This window comes from Tamandua tetradactyla, chromosome 13 (genome assembly GCF_023851605.1).
Source record: "Tamandua tetradactyla isolate mTamTet1 chromosome 13, mTamTet1.pri, whole genome shotgun sequence".
NCBI classification, from domain to species: Eukaryota; Metazoa; Chordata; class Mammalia; order Pilosa; family Myrmecophagidae; genus Tamandua; species Tamandua tetradactyla.
Window position 1 is genome coordinate 50,722,001 of NC_135339.1, and position 16,002 is coordinate 50,738,002.

The following is a 16,002-nucleotide window of genomic DNA, read 5'->3' on the forward strand; positions in this document are numbered from 1 at the left end:
TGTATTGCCTTTATCATCTGCCCCTGTGATTGTAAAAACTTTGTGACGAACCTTCATCTGTACCCAGTTTTCTAGTTTTTCAACTTAAAAGTCTTGTAATCACTAGACAGCCCCTAGTGCCTATTAATGAACTAACCCATTCGAAGTCCAAAGTAATCTTGACAATCGAGACTGAACTTAACTGAAGCAGGCCCACCTGACATGCATAGTAGCTTAGACTTAAACCCACAAGTCTCCTACCTATACCTCATTCTGCCATTTCTTATACACATTCTGTGACTAAGCACGTAATCAGTCTGCATATGCTCAATAATTAGATTACCTCTGATTACATCATTTGGAGCCACTGTGCTTTTTATCTAAAACCTGCCCATCTTTTCTCTAATAAAATTATCTGAATTACTGTAGTTTGGGGAGACAGATTTTGGGCCGCTAGGCCATCTGCTCTCCTACTATGTGTCTAATAATAAACTCTTTCTCTCTTTGAAACCCCAGAGTCTCAGAAATTGGTTATTAAGAGTGTCAGCAAAAGAATTCATGGCCTTTGTCTGGTAATAGTTGTACTGAAACAGGATAAAATAGGACAACTGTGAGCCCCTGGTTTCCTATTCAGCTCTGAAAGAGTTAACAGAAAACTCCAAGCCACTTGTTTCATCTCTAGCTCCAAAAGAATTAATACAGAGCTGCAAACTTCAGCTGCAAACTTCCTGGGAGAAAAATTTCCCAAAAGCCCCCCAAAACTCCCCAAACCATAAAAGCTTGTAAAATTTTGGACCCAAAGCAAACTCTTAGTTAATAATAGGAAGCATAGGGTTATAAAGATTGTTAACTATTTGCCCAAAGACAAATTTCAGGTATGTGACAACAAACCATGAATTCTGCTAGCTATCTCCTCCTAGAACAAAGAAGACATCTCGTATTCAAAGGTTATTATGGAAACCTGCCGCTGATAAAATTTTCCTATAAAACAAGATGGCCCATACCACTCAGTGCCTGTACTTCTGTTGGGCATGTTGAGTTAACCTCTTAACGTGTACTTTCCCTTCTTAATAAACTTCTCTTTTAATAAACTTTACTACTGATGCCTATAGGCCCTCTTATCTTTAAACTCATTCAGTTTTGAGACTATTGAACCTGGATCGGGGCTCAGCTGGCACCATAGCCAGCCAGACACCTGCCTCAAATGGAAATGGAAAGATCTTGGAGGACTGTGACCAAAGCAATAATTGGGAGCCTGAATATCAGGCTTAGATCAGTTTTCAAACTGTTGACTTGGTTTTAATGAGTGAGGATCTAGGCTATTCCTGGTTCCAGATCACCACTTGAAGTTGATAGAGCCAGCAGAAAGCCCAGGAAGAGATGGGTTCAAGTCTATGGGCACCCTTTTGAGATGTCAGGGGCCTCTGCAATCCAAGAATTGTCAAAGCAGGTGGCCAATGGAGCATAGCAGGAAGCTGGAGGGACACTGGCAGGGTTCTCTGCCATTTGTCTGGGATGGTTCATGGAAAATCAGGCACTCCGTAACCTAGGAATTCTCTTCATTGAGTAAAAAAAATGCTGATTCCAATGTTGATTCTCATCTATTTGGACTTGCAATTCACAGAGAAGCATCTGGAAGAGATCTGGACCAGAAATTGAGAACCATCCCAGTGGGGCTGATGGAACAATTAGTTTTAGCTTGGTGCAGCATGCATTTACTGAACATCTACTGTGTACAATTACTGATTAGGCTCTAACCCACTTTGCAGAGAAGAAGAAAACTATTTTTACAGATGAACCCAGTAAAAATGCATGGAGTTTATGTGTTTGTCCAGTGTGGGGAAATGTTTATCAGTGCCTGCTGAAGTGAATTAAGAGAGGTTATATGGCAGCATTCCTTCTCAGTTTGGAAGATTATGCAGGAAAACTTGAGCATGAACTACCCAACATAGCCAATTGTCCTCCCCCATTTGATATGGGGAGAGGTAAAGCCTTTAGGGGTCAGTGAAGCCAAGCCACAGCCTCAGTGTGTGCTGATAGAGAGCAGGAGGCCCAAGCAGTAGCAATTCCCTGAGACCTCTTGGGCTATGGCTCCCAGTGAAACCAGTGTGTCTGCACCAGCCTCGGCTCTTTAGGAAAAAAGGCACATCCAAAAGCAAATGCTTCCATTTCTTTGAGAAATCCATTTCACTAGTCTTTCAGTTTACTTAAAATATTTTGTAAAGGGGGAAGAGTAAATGAGACAAAGTGTCAATGGCTGAGAGATCCCAAACAGAGTCGAGAGGTTATCCTGGAGGTTGTTCTTACACATTCAGTAGATATCACCGTGTTGTTCAAGATGTAGTGGAGAGGCTGGAGGGAATTGCCTGAAAATGTAGTGCTGTGTTCCAGTAGCCATGTTTCTTGATGATGATTGAACAATGATATAGCTTTCCCAATGAGACTCTGTGAATGTGAAAACCTTATGTCTGATGCTCCCTTTAGCTACTATATCAACAGAAGAGTAGAACATATGGAATAAAAATAAAAATAGGGGGAACAAATGTTAAAATAAATTCAGTTTGAAATAGTGGTAAATGAAAGCGAGGGGTAAGGGGTATGGTATGTATAGTCTTTTTTTTCCTCTATTATCATTTTATCTCTTTTTCTGTTGTTTTTTTATTTCTTTTTCTAAATCAATGCAAATGTACTAAGAAATGATAAATATGCAACTATGTGATGATATTAAGAATTACTGATTGTATATGTAGAATGGAATGATATCTAAATGTTTTTTGTTAATTTTTTTTTAATTAACAAAAAAAAGTTTAAAAAAAATCTTGTTATCATAATAATCAAGGGTGCCAGTGGACACAGGGCTACAGACAGGGTCAGAGACGTGAACTGGTCAGTCATTTGAGACAGAGTGAAAAGAAATGTAAAAGAAAGCTTCTACAACTTTGAAAATATTTTCTGATTACTTCCACTTGGGGGTCCAAATCATACTATTTCATAACTTATTAAACACACTTAATGATAGTTAACATTTGTGGAATGCTTATCATGTGCCAGGCATTATGCTAAGTACAATACTTCACCTGCATTATCTTGTTTAATTTGAACTCAAAGAAGCAAATATAACAAGGGCAAAAAATTATCATCATCTATAAATATATGTCTGTAGGGGCAGCACAGCCACAAATATATATTGCTGGCCCCAGTGCCAGATAGCTAGCTGTTCCCAGAGTTAAAACTGGTTTGACCTTGGCTGGAGACAAGGCTGTGCTGTAGTTTTATGGTTCAGCACAGTTAAGATCTGATTCAGTTCAGTCACGTGTGGTTAACGATAAGGACTGCTTGCCACTTGACTGTTCAAAGGAGAGACTGTGGATTTTGAATAAGCTTCTAGGAAGCGTTCCCCATCTAATCCTTCCTTGCCTTGTATAGCTCCCCTACACCCCATAACCAAGTAGAAACAAAACTCTTTATTCATTAAACTCCCAGAGTTCTTTTATTTATTACCATAAATCTTTCAGTAACCTTGGGCAAATTAGGTGCTTATGCTTGGTTCCTTATCTGAGAAAAGGGGATCATAAAGGTACCCACCCTCTAGGGTTATGGTAAAGTTAAATGAGATAAGGGGAGTCAAGAATTTGACATAGGCCGGGTGCACAGTAAGCATGAAATAAATGGTGGCTACTCTCAAATTTTAGGCCTCAGCAGCTATCCCTGTTCTCAGAGTCTCTTGACAGTGGAGAAATACAAACAGTATTTTGTTTCCCCTCTACTTGCTACTCTTAGAGCACTAACTCTTATTCTCCATCGCAATCTCAAAGGGATAAGAAGAAGCTAAAATGTTTTTTTTTTTTTTTTGGCATGGGCAGGCACCGGGAATCAAACCCAGGTCTCCAGCATGACAGGAGAGAACTCTGCCTGCTGAGTCACCATGGCCAGCCTACTAAAACGGTTTTAACTTGCTAAGTGTTTGGGATACCACCACTTTTTGACTGTAAGTACAACTGTATAGTGAGAAAGGTTATTAAGAGGTGTCAGAAAATCCCCTGTCCCACAAGATTTTTTAAAACAAGTCTGGGACCAGCTCTGCCAAGAGCAGTTTAGTTTCATGCTTAAAGTGCTAAAAAGGGGGCAGGACCAGGAGACCACAAGGGGTCTCTTCATGCTTCTTTTCGATTGCCTTAACTCTGAAACATCAAGGTCACAATTCAGTATCCAATGCACGTCTATTTGTATCCTCACATATAGTTTGCTGCACTCTGGAATCTTGCCCCTTTAAAAAAAAATCTTGATCATGGAACTACAGCTCTTAAAACGTAAACCGTAAGGACAGAGGTCAGGATGCACCCTCTCCAGGCGAAGCCAGCCCCTTACCATCTGTTTGGTAGTTGAGTGCTACGAGCTGTATCCCATGGAGCCAGAACATGAGGGGGTTGGGGTTGGACGAGTCAATGCGGGTGGCAGCGGGGTAAGTCCGCAGCAGCTGGCAGGTGGTGTGCTGGATCAGTTTCTGAGAATACCTGCGACACAGACGTTTGGCGGCATTTTCATTAAGCGATGAGATATGATAACATTTGGGAGTTCTAATGATAGCGCTGAGGGATGTGGTTGGGTTGAGAGGGGAGGATTCTTCCCAGGTCTGTCGAATTCCTTCAAAAGGACCTAAACCCCCAAAAGATTAGCCTGTGATTAGTGCAAGAAACTTTAAATTCTTTAGAAAGATAAACCTGAACAGCCATCCTGGTAAATAATCATAATACATCTTAATCTTTATCCGTGAGTTAGTCCACTGCCCTGAACGAAACAAAATGGTCACTGCTAAACTTTCAAATGAGTACAGCAATACCAATTTAAGTTAAAAGCTTTGACTCAGTACCTCATCTATCCTGTTGATATATTTGCGCGAATATATAACAATGTATGCATAAAGATGTTCATGCCAACAATATTTTTATAGCAAAAAAAAACAAACAAACACAACAGGAACAATCTAGACATTCTATCAGTGAGGAAATAGTTAAATAAGTGACAATATATCCACACAATGGAAAACCACATAGGCATTAAAAAAAAACCAGGCAGATATATGGACAGAAAGTTGTGTGAAAAGTTGTAACAAGTATAAAAGTTACACAAGTATGCTCAGTTTTATCCCCTTTGAATCATCATAAAAAGGATCTTGTTTCTCTTAAACACAATAAATTGTTAATAGTGGTTACCTCCAGGGAGTGGAACTAGGGCATTCAGAGTAGAATTTTAAGAATATTCTTTATTGTTTGAGTTTTTATCCATGAGATTTTATTACTTTTATAAGAAAAAGCAATTAGAAATAAAATGATTTATCTTCTGGAATAAAGCTGAAGAGTGCGGTTCCAAGAACCATTGGAATGTTCCAAGGTGATGCTCATTTTTACTTTTGAGGCAAATGCTATTAGAACATCTTCAGTAAACATTATTTTTAGGAAACTGAAAGTGTAAATAAGTGACTTAAAAATATTTATGACAGACTTAGACAGTATGAACATTAAAAAAAAGGTTTTAAAAATCTGACAGTAAAATATTTGAATCATCCAGGATGCAAAATTAAGCAAAGATATAGCAAGAAGGTGATTTTACTTTTTCCAGATGTTTTGTTAAATGATGCTGTCTCCCCAGGGCTCATTCTGCCAGGATTGTTGCCAAAAATGGACTTCCTGCTTTTCCTTTCTTTTCCTCTGCTTGAGCCAGATGCATTTAGAGTTGACAGGCCTGTTCCCATAAAATGAAAATAAATAAGCCAAAAACTACAAGCAAGGGCATTTGAAATTTTCCATCACTTTTAATGTTTATTTTGAAGTCCTACTAGTCCTAGTACAAAGGACCTACTAACATTTTTAGCACCCTTAATAATAGGCAATTGCAGAAAAGTATTTATCTCTGTAGGCAAATGTGGTAAGAACTGGATGAATTACAGAATGATCACAAAAGTCACATACATACCACAGTTAATTGTGCACCAGAAAGATTTGAAAGCACTGCATGAAAAACAAAAGAGTGGAGGCAGTATTCAATTACTCAGGGACTAATTACCCAAATTGGGGAGGTAGAAGAATGGCTAAGAGCCTGAGCTTTAGCATCAGATTGCCTGGGTTCAAATCCTGCAGGTATGAGCTTTGATTTAGCATATAACTTCTCTGTTCCTCAGTTTTCTTATCTGTAAAATGGGTGTAACTCACTCCTAGGGCTAGTCTGAAGATTAAATGGGAAATATATTGGGATGGTGATGACATTTCATGGCTTCTCTTTCTCATTCCTGGTCCCATCCCTCCCTGGATCCTTCTTGCCTGGCACTGTGCCTGGTCTGGTGCACAGCAGGAGCTTAATACATATTTGCCGAATGAGGAGATGAATGCACGTCATGCAGATCTGGCTCTAGTGTAGGAGGAATGATTTAATGGCACCAGTGAATTCCCCTGCCAGCCCCTGAGTTCCCTTCAAGGCATTCCCACTGTCTAAAACTGCACCACTGGAGATAAATTAGTTAAGCTTAAGCAGCATTTAGGAGATGAAAATACACCTTTCAAGAACATTATTATAAGAAATATGACAGAATCATGTTTAAGAGCAGGGATGGTGGGTGAGACACACCTGGGTGCAAAGTCCGTTTCTAGCAGTGTGACTTCAGACAAGTTATTAAACCTCTGGTTATTTTTATAGCTTAATGCGAGGCATCTAATTTTTTTTTTCTCTGAAGTAGCCCTAAAAGCAAGGATGCACAAATGTGGACTGGTGAGTTTTTGTGCTTGACCTTAAACACCAGTGTGAATTTTGCTCTCTACACAGTTACCTAACAGTGGATTTTCTCTCAAGTGAAACTGATAAGGGCCAGGCTGAGGGACTATGTTCACGCTGGAGTTTTGCACCTGGGGATGTCCCCGGGGGCACGTGGCCTGTTTGTGAAGAGCTTGCTTTTCTTTTGTGTGGTGGAAAGGAAGAAAGAAAGCAATTGAGGGCTGGGTGGTTAATAAAGGGAAAGGAGCTCGCTCTGGATTCAGCAAGGAGCCCAGAGAAGTAACAGGAAGAGCAACAAAGAATTTTTATCTCTCTGTTGGTGTGTTTACTGGTGACAACGACAATAACCCCAATGATGACAAAGACAACCATTGCCATTTCCCAAAGGCCAATTCTTTTCTAGCTGGTCTATGAATCACACGATATACTTACTGCTAATTTTACAATTCTGCAAGAGAGGTTTGTTAGACTTCTTTTACAAATAAGGAATCCAAGGGCACAGAAGTTACAGTCACTAGGTCACTAGGGGGCAGAGCTGGGATTTAGAATACATGGTGGGTCTGGCAGCTGCCTCTTCCTCTAGTTAATTGAAGGTATAACTGAGAAATCAGGATTTAAGGGATGATTTTGATTACTGAATCATTATATAGATATTCCTTTTTGCTTTCTGGTATATTGGAGTAGTCAGAGGGAAATTCCTGAAATCTGTAAATTATAATTTAGCTGCCCTGTTATCTGGAATGACTGTAAAAGCCCTTATCTTGTGCCTTTGTGACTGTACGAGCTGTCACACCCTCTATCTGTTCATTTTCTTGTAGGGCAAAGGACCTTGTGCTAGTGAATTTGAAGTTGGCCATTAACTAGCTTCAGGTCTGCACATTTGTAAATCGTATCAGCTAGACTCTGCTAGTGGACAATAACTTGTCTCCCTTCCTTTCGGTTTACACCTTTAGTACTGAAGTGATAGCTCGCCTCCCCTCCTTTCAACTTAAGTTCTTCTATTGAAATGATAACACTGTCTCCTTTTCTGCTCTGAACTTGCTAGTCGAAATGACCTCATCTCCCCTTGCTAAAATTCTTAAAAAGCTTGAACTCCCTAAACTCGGAGGGACAGATTTTGGGCTGCTAGGCCATCTGCTCTTCTACTACGTGCTTAATAATAAACTCTCTCTTTGAAACTCCGGTGTCTCAGGAATTGGTTATTGAGCGCATGGGGCTAAAGGATCCATGGCCTTTGTCCTGCAACATAGGGTCTTTCCTCGAACAGGGTTTTTTTCTTGCAGTTGTGACTGCGAATGCGTCTGTATTAGATGTAGATACTGGGACAATTGATAGTGAGTAAAACTTGGAGAGAGAAGGTGGATATGATCAGCTGGTGGAAGCCAGATAGGCATTTAAGAATAAGATTTTATTTTCCTTCATAAATCCTAATTTCTCTTACTTGATAGGAAATTTATTCCTTATCTTGGAAAGTGATCTATAATCAGCAGCAGGATTTCTTTTGGGTGCCTTCTTTAGAGACACTGGAAGTATTTGAAATCAGGAAAGGAAGGTGAATCCAGGGAGAGTCAGAACGCTTCTGCTCCTTCCTACTACAGAGTCCTCACACCATGCTTTGTGCAGGGCTCAGGTGTGCCTTGCTTCACTCTGTCAGTGGCAGGCCTGAAAAGCTACTTTTCCTGGTTTTGCAAGATTCTGGGAGTTACTGAGGATAAATAAGTTTTGGTGAGTAGGGTTATCTTGCATTAATGTATTTGGTTAACATTTTCTTTGCAATCTCTGTTCCCAACCCTCTCTCATCTCCTGAAATCCATCCCTTTGCCCCCAAGGTGTTTATTCTGTGGCAATGCTGTGCCGTCTGAGTAACCCAGAGCCCAGTGGGGGACTGCCAGCACTCTTGGGAAAGTACAGCAACGCATAACTTGAGGGTGACTGAAAGGGGAGAGGGACCCAGGGACCCCTTACCTGGCTGGCTTGAAGCTGCCCAACTACATTTTATCCAGCTAGTAAGATCCCACTAGAAAGCTCACTTTTGTGATTCCAATGGCTAACCTACCAACCAAGTTTGTTCCTCTGTGTGGCAGGGACTCCCCGCTGAGAAGATGAGGGTTTTTGTTTGTTGAATGGTCTGAAATTTGGAAGTCTTTCTCCCTCCTGGCTTCCTCCGTGTAAGAATGTAAAGCAACCCTGGAAGTCACAGAACCTGCTGGAGAAGTCTCACCATGGAATTCCTGAGCCACTAACTACATTGTTGATCGTGTGGCAACAAAAAGAGTAGTAGATCCAAAGGAAAATGAAGCAAAATTCTCCTCAAAACCAGACTTCTAGGCCATCTAGTTCAGTGTGTTTGCTAATTGCCTGTGCTAAAAACGCAGATTCCAGGGCCCCACACGTGATCTGCCAGGTCAGAATCCTCAGCAGAGAGGTCTGGGAATTAGGGTTTTAATGAAGCAACCTGAGTGAGTCTGTTGATTTTTGTCAAGTGTGGTAAACATGGATTCTAGTCAAATCTACTTAAAAAATTAGTTTTTTATTTAAAATAGATTTGTCCCATATACTACCCTATTATTTACACCTTGTATTATTGTAGTACAGTTGTTATAATTAACGAAAGAACATTTTTATAATTTTCCTATTAACTTTAGACCACAGTTTACTCAGAGTTCCTGTTTGTGTTGTCCTATGTTTTTAAATTTTTAAAATTATAGTAATATATATACTACCTAAAATTTCCTCTTTAACCACAATTAAATATATAATTCAGTGCTGTTGATTATGTCATAATATTGTTCTATCATCACCATCAAATCTACTTTTAAGTGATTAAGGCAAGGGGTTCCAAGAAAGAGGCATTAGGGTGGGTTGAAAGGGTCAGATACTTCACAGGGGCCCTTAGCCTTGGTGTTTGGAAAGTGGCAAAGAAAAGAAAGAAGCACAGGTCAGGTTGAAAACACTATCTGAGCAAAGGCCAGGCAGCTGGAAAGAGCACTGTACACAAAGGTGCCCTATGAGAGTACAGGATTCAGGGAAGATTCAGGGAAGTTCTCCGGGGAACTAAGTTATAGGATCACATGATAAAAATACCATGCTCCATTTTTTTTTTTTTTTTGCTGTTAAAAGGAGAAAGAAACAGGAATATATAAGCATTAAATAGAGGGACAAATCCCAAATCCTGTGGGAAAGAAGTTATTAGGTGCTTTGGATAAAGGCAGATAAAACCCAGCTACTTCCTTGGCCTGAGATAGAGTGGTAAAAAAGAACACTGTACTCAGAGTCGAGGCACCTGGGTTCTGGCTGCCCTGAACCAGGCTCATGACGCTGGGGAAGTTCACTTTTGTTGGTCTCAGTTTTCTCATCTTTAAGATGCAGGGGGCAAGAGGGGGATTGTACCATATGTTCTTTATGGTACCTCATTTCTCTAAAGATTTTGTTGCACGGGGCAGATGGCTGGTTGGAAGAGATTTGGAATGGGGAGGGGTGAGATGCACTGAAACTGATAATATAGAAAAAGGAGAAAGGAACCAAAGTTAGAGGAAGAAAATGTAAGAACCTAGGATTACTAAAAAAGTAATAATAAAAAAAAATGTTTGCTATATAAACCCTTACAAAAATATGGCGTCTCCATTTTTAGAATTACAAAAAGGAAACCAAACAACTAAATGCTTACCTGTGCCTCAAGGTAAAAGCTGGGCAAATTGACTTTTTAACCCTTTCACAATTCTTTATTGGCACAGAAATTTTACACTTCATACTGACTTCAAATACCTTTGGGAACTTGCACTCCTTTATTAACTTAGGGCTTGAGAGGAGAAGACAAAGCCAGTGGAATGGTTTGTGAATAGGATCAACTGGGTTTGTAAGAGACAAGGGATATGTGGTCCTTGAAAAGAGTGGTTCCTATACTAGTTACCATGATGAAGAGCATGCAGCCAAGACGTTCCTTCACAGGTAAAGGATTTCACCCCATCATAAGAGTAATTTCTCCAGCTGCAAATATGATCCTATTATTTGTATGTAACAGAGTCATGATCTGTGAAATTACACTGAAATGGCTAGGTTCCCACAGCTTTTCTCCAACAATGTTTGCTTGCTATTTATTCATACATATCCTGCAAAACAGAATTTGATAGCAGACAAGCAGCAGCAGTTGCCAAAAGTTTAAAAACAGTATATGGGAGAAAATTTCAAATTAAGAAAGTTTTACTTATGATTTTTTGCTCTGCATGAAAAAGTCAATACGATCTAATTTTTTAATAGCCCAATACTTCTGTTCCAATTGCTGGGCATGGTGTGAGAGCTGGTGCCTAAGATAAGCCTCCTGGGAGCCAGGACATGAGTTTACAGCATCTTGAAAAGATGAGGGTTGGCATTTCAGCTCTCCTCTTCAGGCCTAATTGATATACCCTGTTTATTACCATTTAGACTTGTCCCCCAGTCCCAGCTAGCTTCCTACCTCAGCAAAATTGTGTAAGTGAATCCTTTCTGTTAGTATAAAGAGATGATTTTTTCTGACCTCCATCTATTTGTGAACTTTCCTGTTTGTCCTTCGCCTCCTGGTGTCCCATTTGTGGGACAAGTAACTGGGTGGGTTCATTGATAACATACCCTGACAAGAAAGGCAGGATAGACTAATGGTTAAGGACAAGGTTTTGGAGTCAGACAGGTTTCAGAATTATTATCGCAGATAAACATTTTTATGGGAGGGGGGTTTCTACTAGCATAAACTCACTGTACATCTAGAAATGGCCAACCTGGGTACCTTCTTTCCCACTGAAACCCCATCCTTGGTCCCTTTGGTCTGGGTGGAGCCTTGCTATCCAGCTTAGGGATAGAATATGTGACACAGGCTCCAAAATAGCAGAGTCCTGCAGCACTTTGGCCACAGTGACTGGTTCAGGGATGAGCAAAAGACCCATTAAGAAATAATACAATTTCTTCTGGAAGTTCTGGAAAAGCACTTAACTCTTTCCCCAGGAAGCTGAATCTATCCTGTAGTGCTACCCTGCTGCAGCCAGTTTGCAAATACAAAAGGAATAGAGCCCTCACAGTGTCAGAAATAGGGAGAGAAAAACTTGTATCCTGGATCAAGCTTTACCTGAAACTTGTATACTCTTTCATTTATTGATACATGAGGCAAACTTCGCTTAAATCAATTTCTGTCACTTTCAAACAAGAGTCTTTATTGATACACTCTGAAACCTTGGGCAAATGACTTCCTCTCTTTCAGACGTAATTTTATTTAAAAGTAGAGAAAATACTGCCTACCTCATAGGATTATTATGAACAATCAAAGCAAATGACATATGTAAAATATTTAGCACAAATCCTGGTGCTTCAGTGCTTAAGAAATTTTAGTTATTAGATGAATATTATTACTATTATATACTGTTATAAAAAGACATTTATGATCTGGAAAATGAACATTTTATGGTATTTTCCTCATGAGCATCAAAGTAAATGATAACAATAAAGATTTTTAGAAGGTTTTATCACAATGAGTCTGGCAACAGAAGCTTAAAAATGTTCTAGTTATTTTGAGAGTGTTCACAACGCCTAACTAAATAAATAGCATATTTTATCCTTTGCATCTTTAAATGTTATAGATGATATTGTCCACTCTTACCTGGAAATTTAACTGCTTGACAATAGATGACGAGGTCAGAAAGTTCTGGTGCAATCTGTCTGCTTTCCTTTTTATTCTGAGGAAGATAAAATTCTTCTCCCAGTTCCATGTCATAAACCTATCAAGGGGAAAACGATATTATTTTGCACAGTAAGTATATGGTTACCCACCTCTGAGTTGCCAGAGCTCTTTATCCTCTCTCATTATCTGTATGACTTGCCTTGCTCTACACTTATCCATATACATGTCTTAACAGCTTCATTAGAATAAAGGGTCTCTGAGGGCAAGGGATGAGTCTAATTCATCCATGCATCTTCCCTCAGTGCATAGTCTAGTGCCTTCACCGTGGAACAGTTAATGCATATTTGTTGAATGAACAGATGATTATGTATCTTTAGTAGCTCAAATTTTTTACTTATTTTAGTATTCTGTTCTCCAACAATGTCACTGCAATCATGTCTATAAATTTGCTCAGAGTCTATAATTAGCGAGGTAGGTACTTGAGAGTATGGTCTGGGAATCTCATTTACTTTCTATGCTGGGTCACTGCACAATTAAGGCTTCACAATCAGACCCAGTCTCTCTTCTTGATCACCCCATACTCATTTAAAGCTCTTTGCAATTCCTTGAACATACTGGGACTCTTGCTTCATGAATCTGTTCTCATGGCCTGAATGCTCTGTTTTTGTCTGCTCAGTCAAATCTTCCTTCTTAATATCACCTTCCCTGGGTGCCTGTCCTCGAAACTCTGATAACACCATGTAATCACCACTCTTTGTATTACCTACAAGCACTGTTTATTCACTTGTCTCCATCACTAAGCCAACTCTAGTGCCACCTTAGGGACTGCCACACAGTAGAATCTCAGTAGGTATTGGTAGAACAATTCAATGACTAATCTACAAATGGCAGATGGGGGTGTCCCACATCCTCACCATGTGGGTTTTAGCATCTAAGGGAAAGTGAGGGGAAAGCTGAAGGGAGGGGACAGGGAGGGAGTGGAATCCCACCTGAAATGGACAAGAGTACTATGGTCCAAGTGTATTTTAACAGAAACTTTTCACTCACCTTTCCTTTGTTGTAAGCAGAGTTATCTGCTTTCTTTATCCTCTTGGGGATTTCTTCATTATACTCAAACTGAAGCTTTTCATTACATGATTTATTTTCAGGCCTATCTTCCAGAATGTTGTCTGAAAATGAGTTGGCAGGTTTCAGTGTACAAGAACCTGATGCTATATTTAATGGCTATATCTACATCATTTAAAAGATATCTACATATTTGTGCCTTTCTGTAAGACCGAGGCTCTGGCTACATGTTTCCAAAATGAAGGCTTGAGCTATTATTTTAAAAATTGTGTTGATGTGTCTTATATTTTATTGAATTGACTATCTGTACCAGTAGTTTGATATCATAATCTGAATGAAAATACTCATTTTCTTACAGATGATTGGAACAGTGCAAACATGGAGGATATCCTGGGTTGAGAAACTGATAGCACACAAGTTTGGAAAGGATTTAGTGGTTAAAGCATTTCTATATGGTACATACGTGAATTAATCACTCTCACTTAAAAATGAAGCCATTGGCTTCTTTTGCCTCCAGAAATGTCAAAACCAGGGGAAAAAAGACTTAGTTATTTGCAATGCAGAGTTTTCATAATTATAATTAATTGGAAAGTAGTTCTCATAACTGTTAATTAATTTACTGACTGGTAATCTTCAGGATAGGAGTTAAAAATATATCTAAATAAGTCTAAAATATGACAAGAAATCTTATACTTTGCTTTTTTTTACATTTCTATTCAAAATGACTCTAATGATGTTAAAGGTATATCATGATTATAATGAACTTAAAGTGGAAAGACAAGGAAACTAACTTCTCAAGATATACTATCTCATCAGACAACATATGCTTAGACTAAAATATCCTTAAACCAAATCAGAGCCATGCAGGCGGCCAAGAAGTAAATGAGATAAATCATTTCATTATACTTTTATTCATTTAAGTGTCACAACTTCATGCTAATCAGTCCTAGGAAACTGGAAATGGAATGCTGACATCCATGCAGTTAAAATGTTCAGTTCAAATGGTGTTTACCTTCCTGACTGTTAGGAGCAGGAGAAGCAGTAAGGATATCTGCTACAGAAAAACAGAATCAGAAAGGGGATAAAAGTAAGAAAAATTAACACACAAAGCCAGATAATTAAATTAAGATATGAAGCAAAGCATAAATAACAGCTTAGACTACAAGATAAATGAAATAAGAAATCTTCTATAGTTTAATATTTTTATTATTAGGGAATGCAAGAACCAGCAATGAAAGAATTGCAAGCATGGTTAATCACACTGCTGGCTGCCACATTCATAATACATATTTTCAGTTATTGACTATTTTAATATTCCCAATTATATTTATTTCAAATGGATAGAAATTGACTTCCTATTAATCATATAGTCATTGTGACATAATATGCCCATTAAAGTTATAGATCCAAATTTGTGCTCCTGTGGATTTCAGACTTGTCAAGGTAAACAGCAAGGTGAGAAGAAAAAATGAATCTTTGAGTTTATTTAATGAAATTCAATTAAATGAATATTCATTCAGAACATTTTATCCAAAAGGCTGAGTAGCAGTTCCTGAAACACAAGAGCCTCATTTGCAACTTCCTTCTTGAAGTAACTTTGTGGTTAGGAATTATCTCATTTTTATAGCCAAAGAAAGGCATTAGACTAATTTCCTTGTTTTATAGATATGAAAACTAAGGACTAGAGCTGTCATGGTACAAATTGGATCACCTGGATTGTAGAGATGGGTTCTTAATCTGAGATGCTTGTGAGGGCCTCAGGAGGCCTATGAAACCCTTACAACAATGGGTAGAATTTTGAGAGCACTTTTATTACTCTGAGGAGACTGATCACAGCTTCCCTCTGATTTTCAAAGGGACCCAATATTCTTAGATGTTTAGAAACCTTTGCGGTCCCCCTAAAAAGCTGGAAATGGTACACAGCAGGCAGAGGTATAGTTTCTTCTCATCCCAGGTGGAGAAAATGAAGAAGGTAAAGGAAAGTCCAGAGATGAATGAGTACCACAAACCACAAGCAAAAGTGTAAGTTTCATAGGACATTTAACAGTAGAATAAGAAAGCCTAAGTAGGAAAAGCTTAAACAAGTCACAACATAACAACAAGGCTTGTCTGGGAATCAGACAGTCAGAGGAAACTTTCAGTGAAATGGAAAATAACCATGTGTTGGACTCAAGTGTTCACAGATCACAGATAGTGCTAGAAGAGGAGAAAATATCAACTGTAAAACAATCGTAAAAATCCACTCAACCTGTTAGTTTTGTTATTTGCAAATAAAAACACCTATAATAACAATAATAGCCTTATCCTTTGCTGTTCTTAAAAACACAGAAAAAGCACAAGTCATTTATGATAGTGAGTTTATCTTTCAGCAAACCAGCTTTTTGTAGGGACAAATGGCTTCTGAATTAGTTGATATTCTTAGGTGTGGCTTTCATTTTTCATTTGAAAAATTTTGTTTCTCCCTGGTGACTGTAGTAGGAAACCAGCGGGAAGAATATGTTAATAAAAACTATTCACATTCCCACAGTTTTTCAGAAATAAACTGCAAA

At 38.8% G+C, this 16,002-nt stretch overlaps 1 protein-coding gene across 1 annotated transcript in view; it reads right to left on the reverse strand.

The window, feature by feature from the left end:
• The window catches only part of PLCE1 (phospholipase C epsilon 1), a 373,498-nt gene that overhangs the window by 29,783 nt on the left and 327,713 nt on the right, over nucleotides 1–16,002 (reverse strand). Inside the window, exons 21-24 of the mRNA XM_077125401.1 lie at nucleotides 13,436–13,557; nucleotides 12,368–12,485; nucleotides 5,590–5,721; nucleotides 4,348–4,635 (exon numbers count right to left, since the gene is read on the reverse strand). Of these exons, the coding sequence (XP_076981516.1) occupies nucleotides 4,348–4,635; nucleotides 5,590–5,721; nucleotides 12,368–12,485; nucleotides 13,436–13,557 (660 nt within the window). The remainder of the gene's footprint in view (nucleotides 1–4,347; nucleotides 4,636–5,589; nucleotides 5,722–12,367; nucleotides 12,486–13,435; nucleotides 13,558–16,002) is intronic.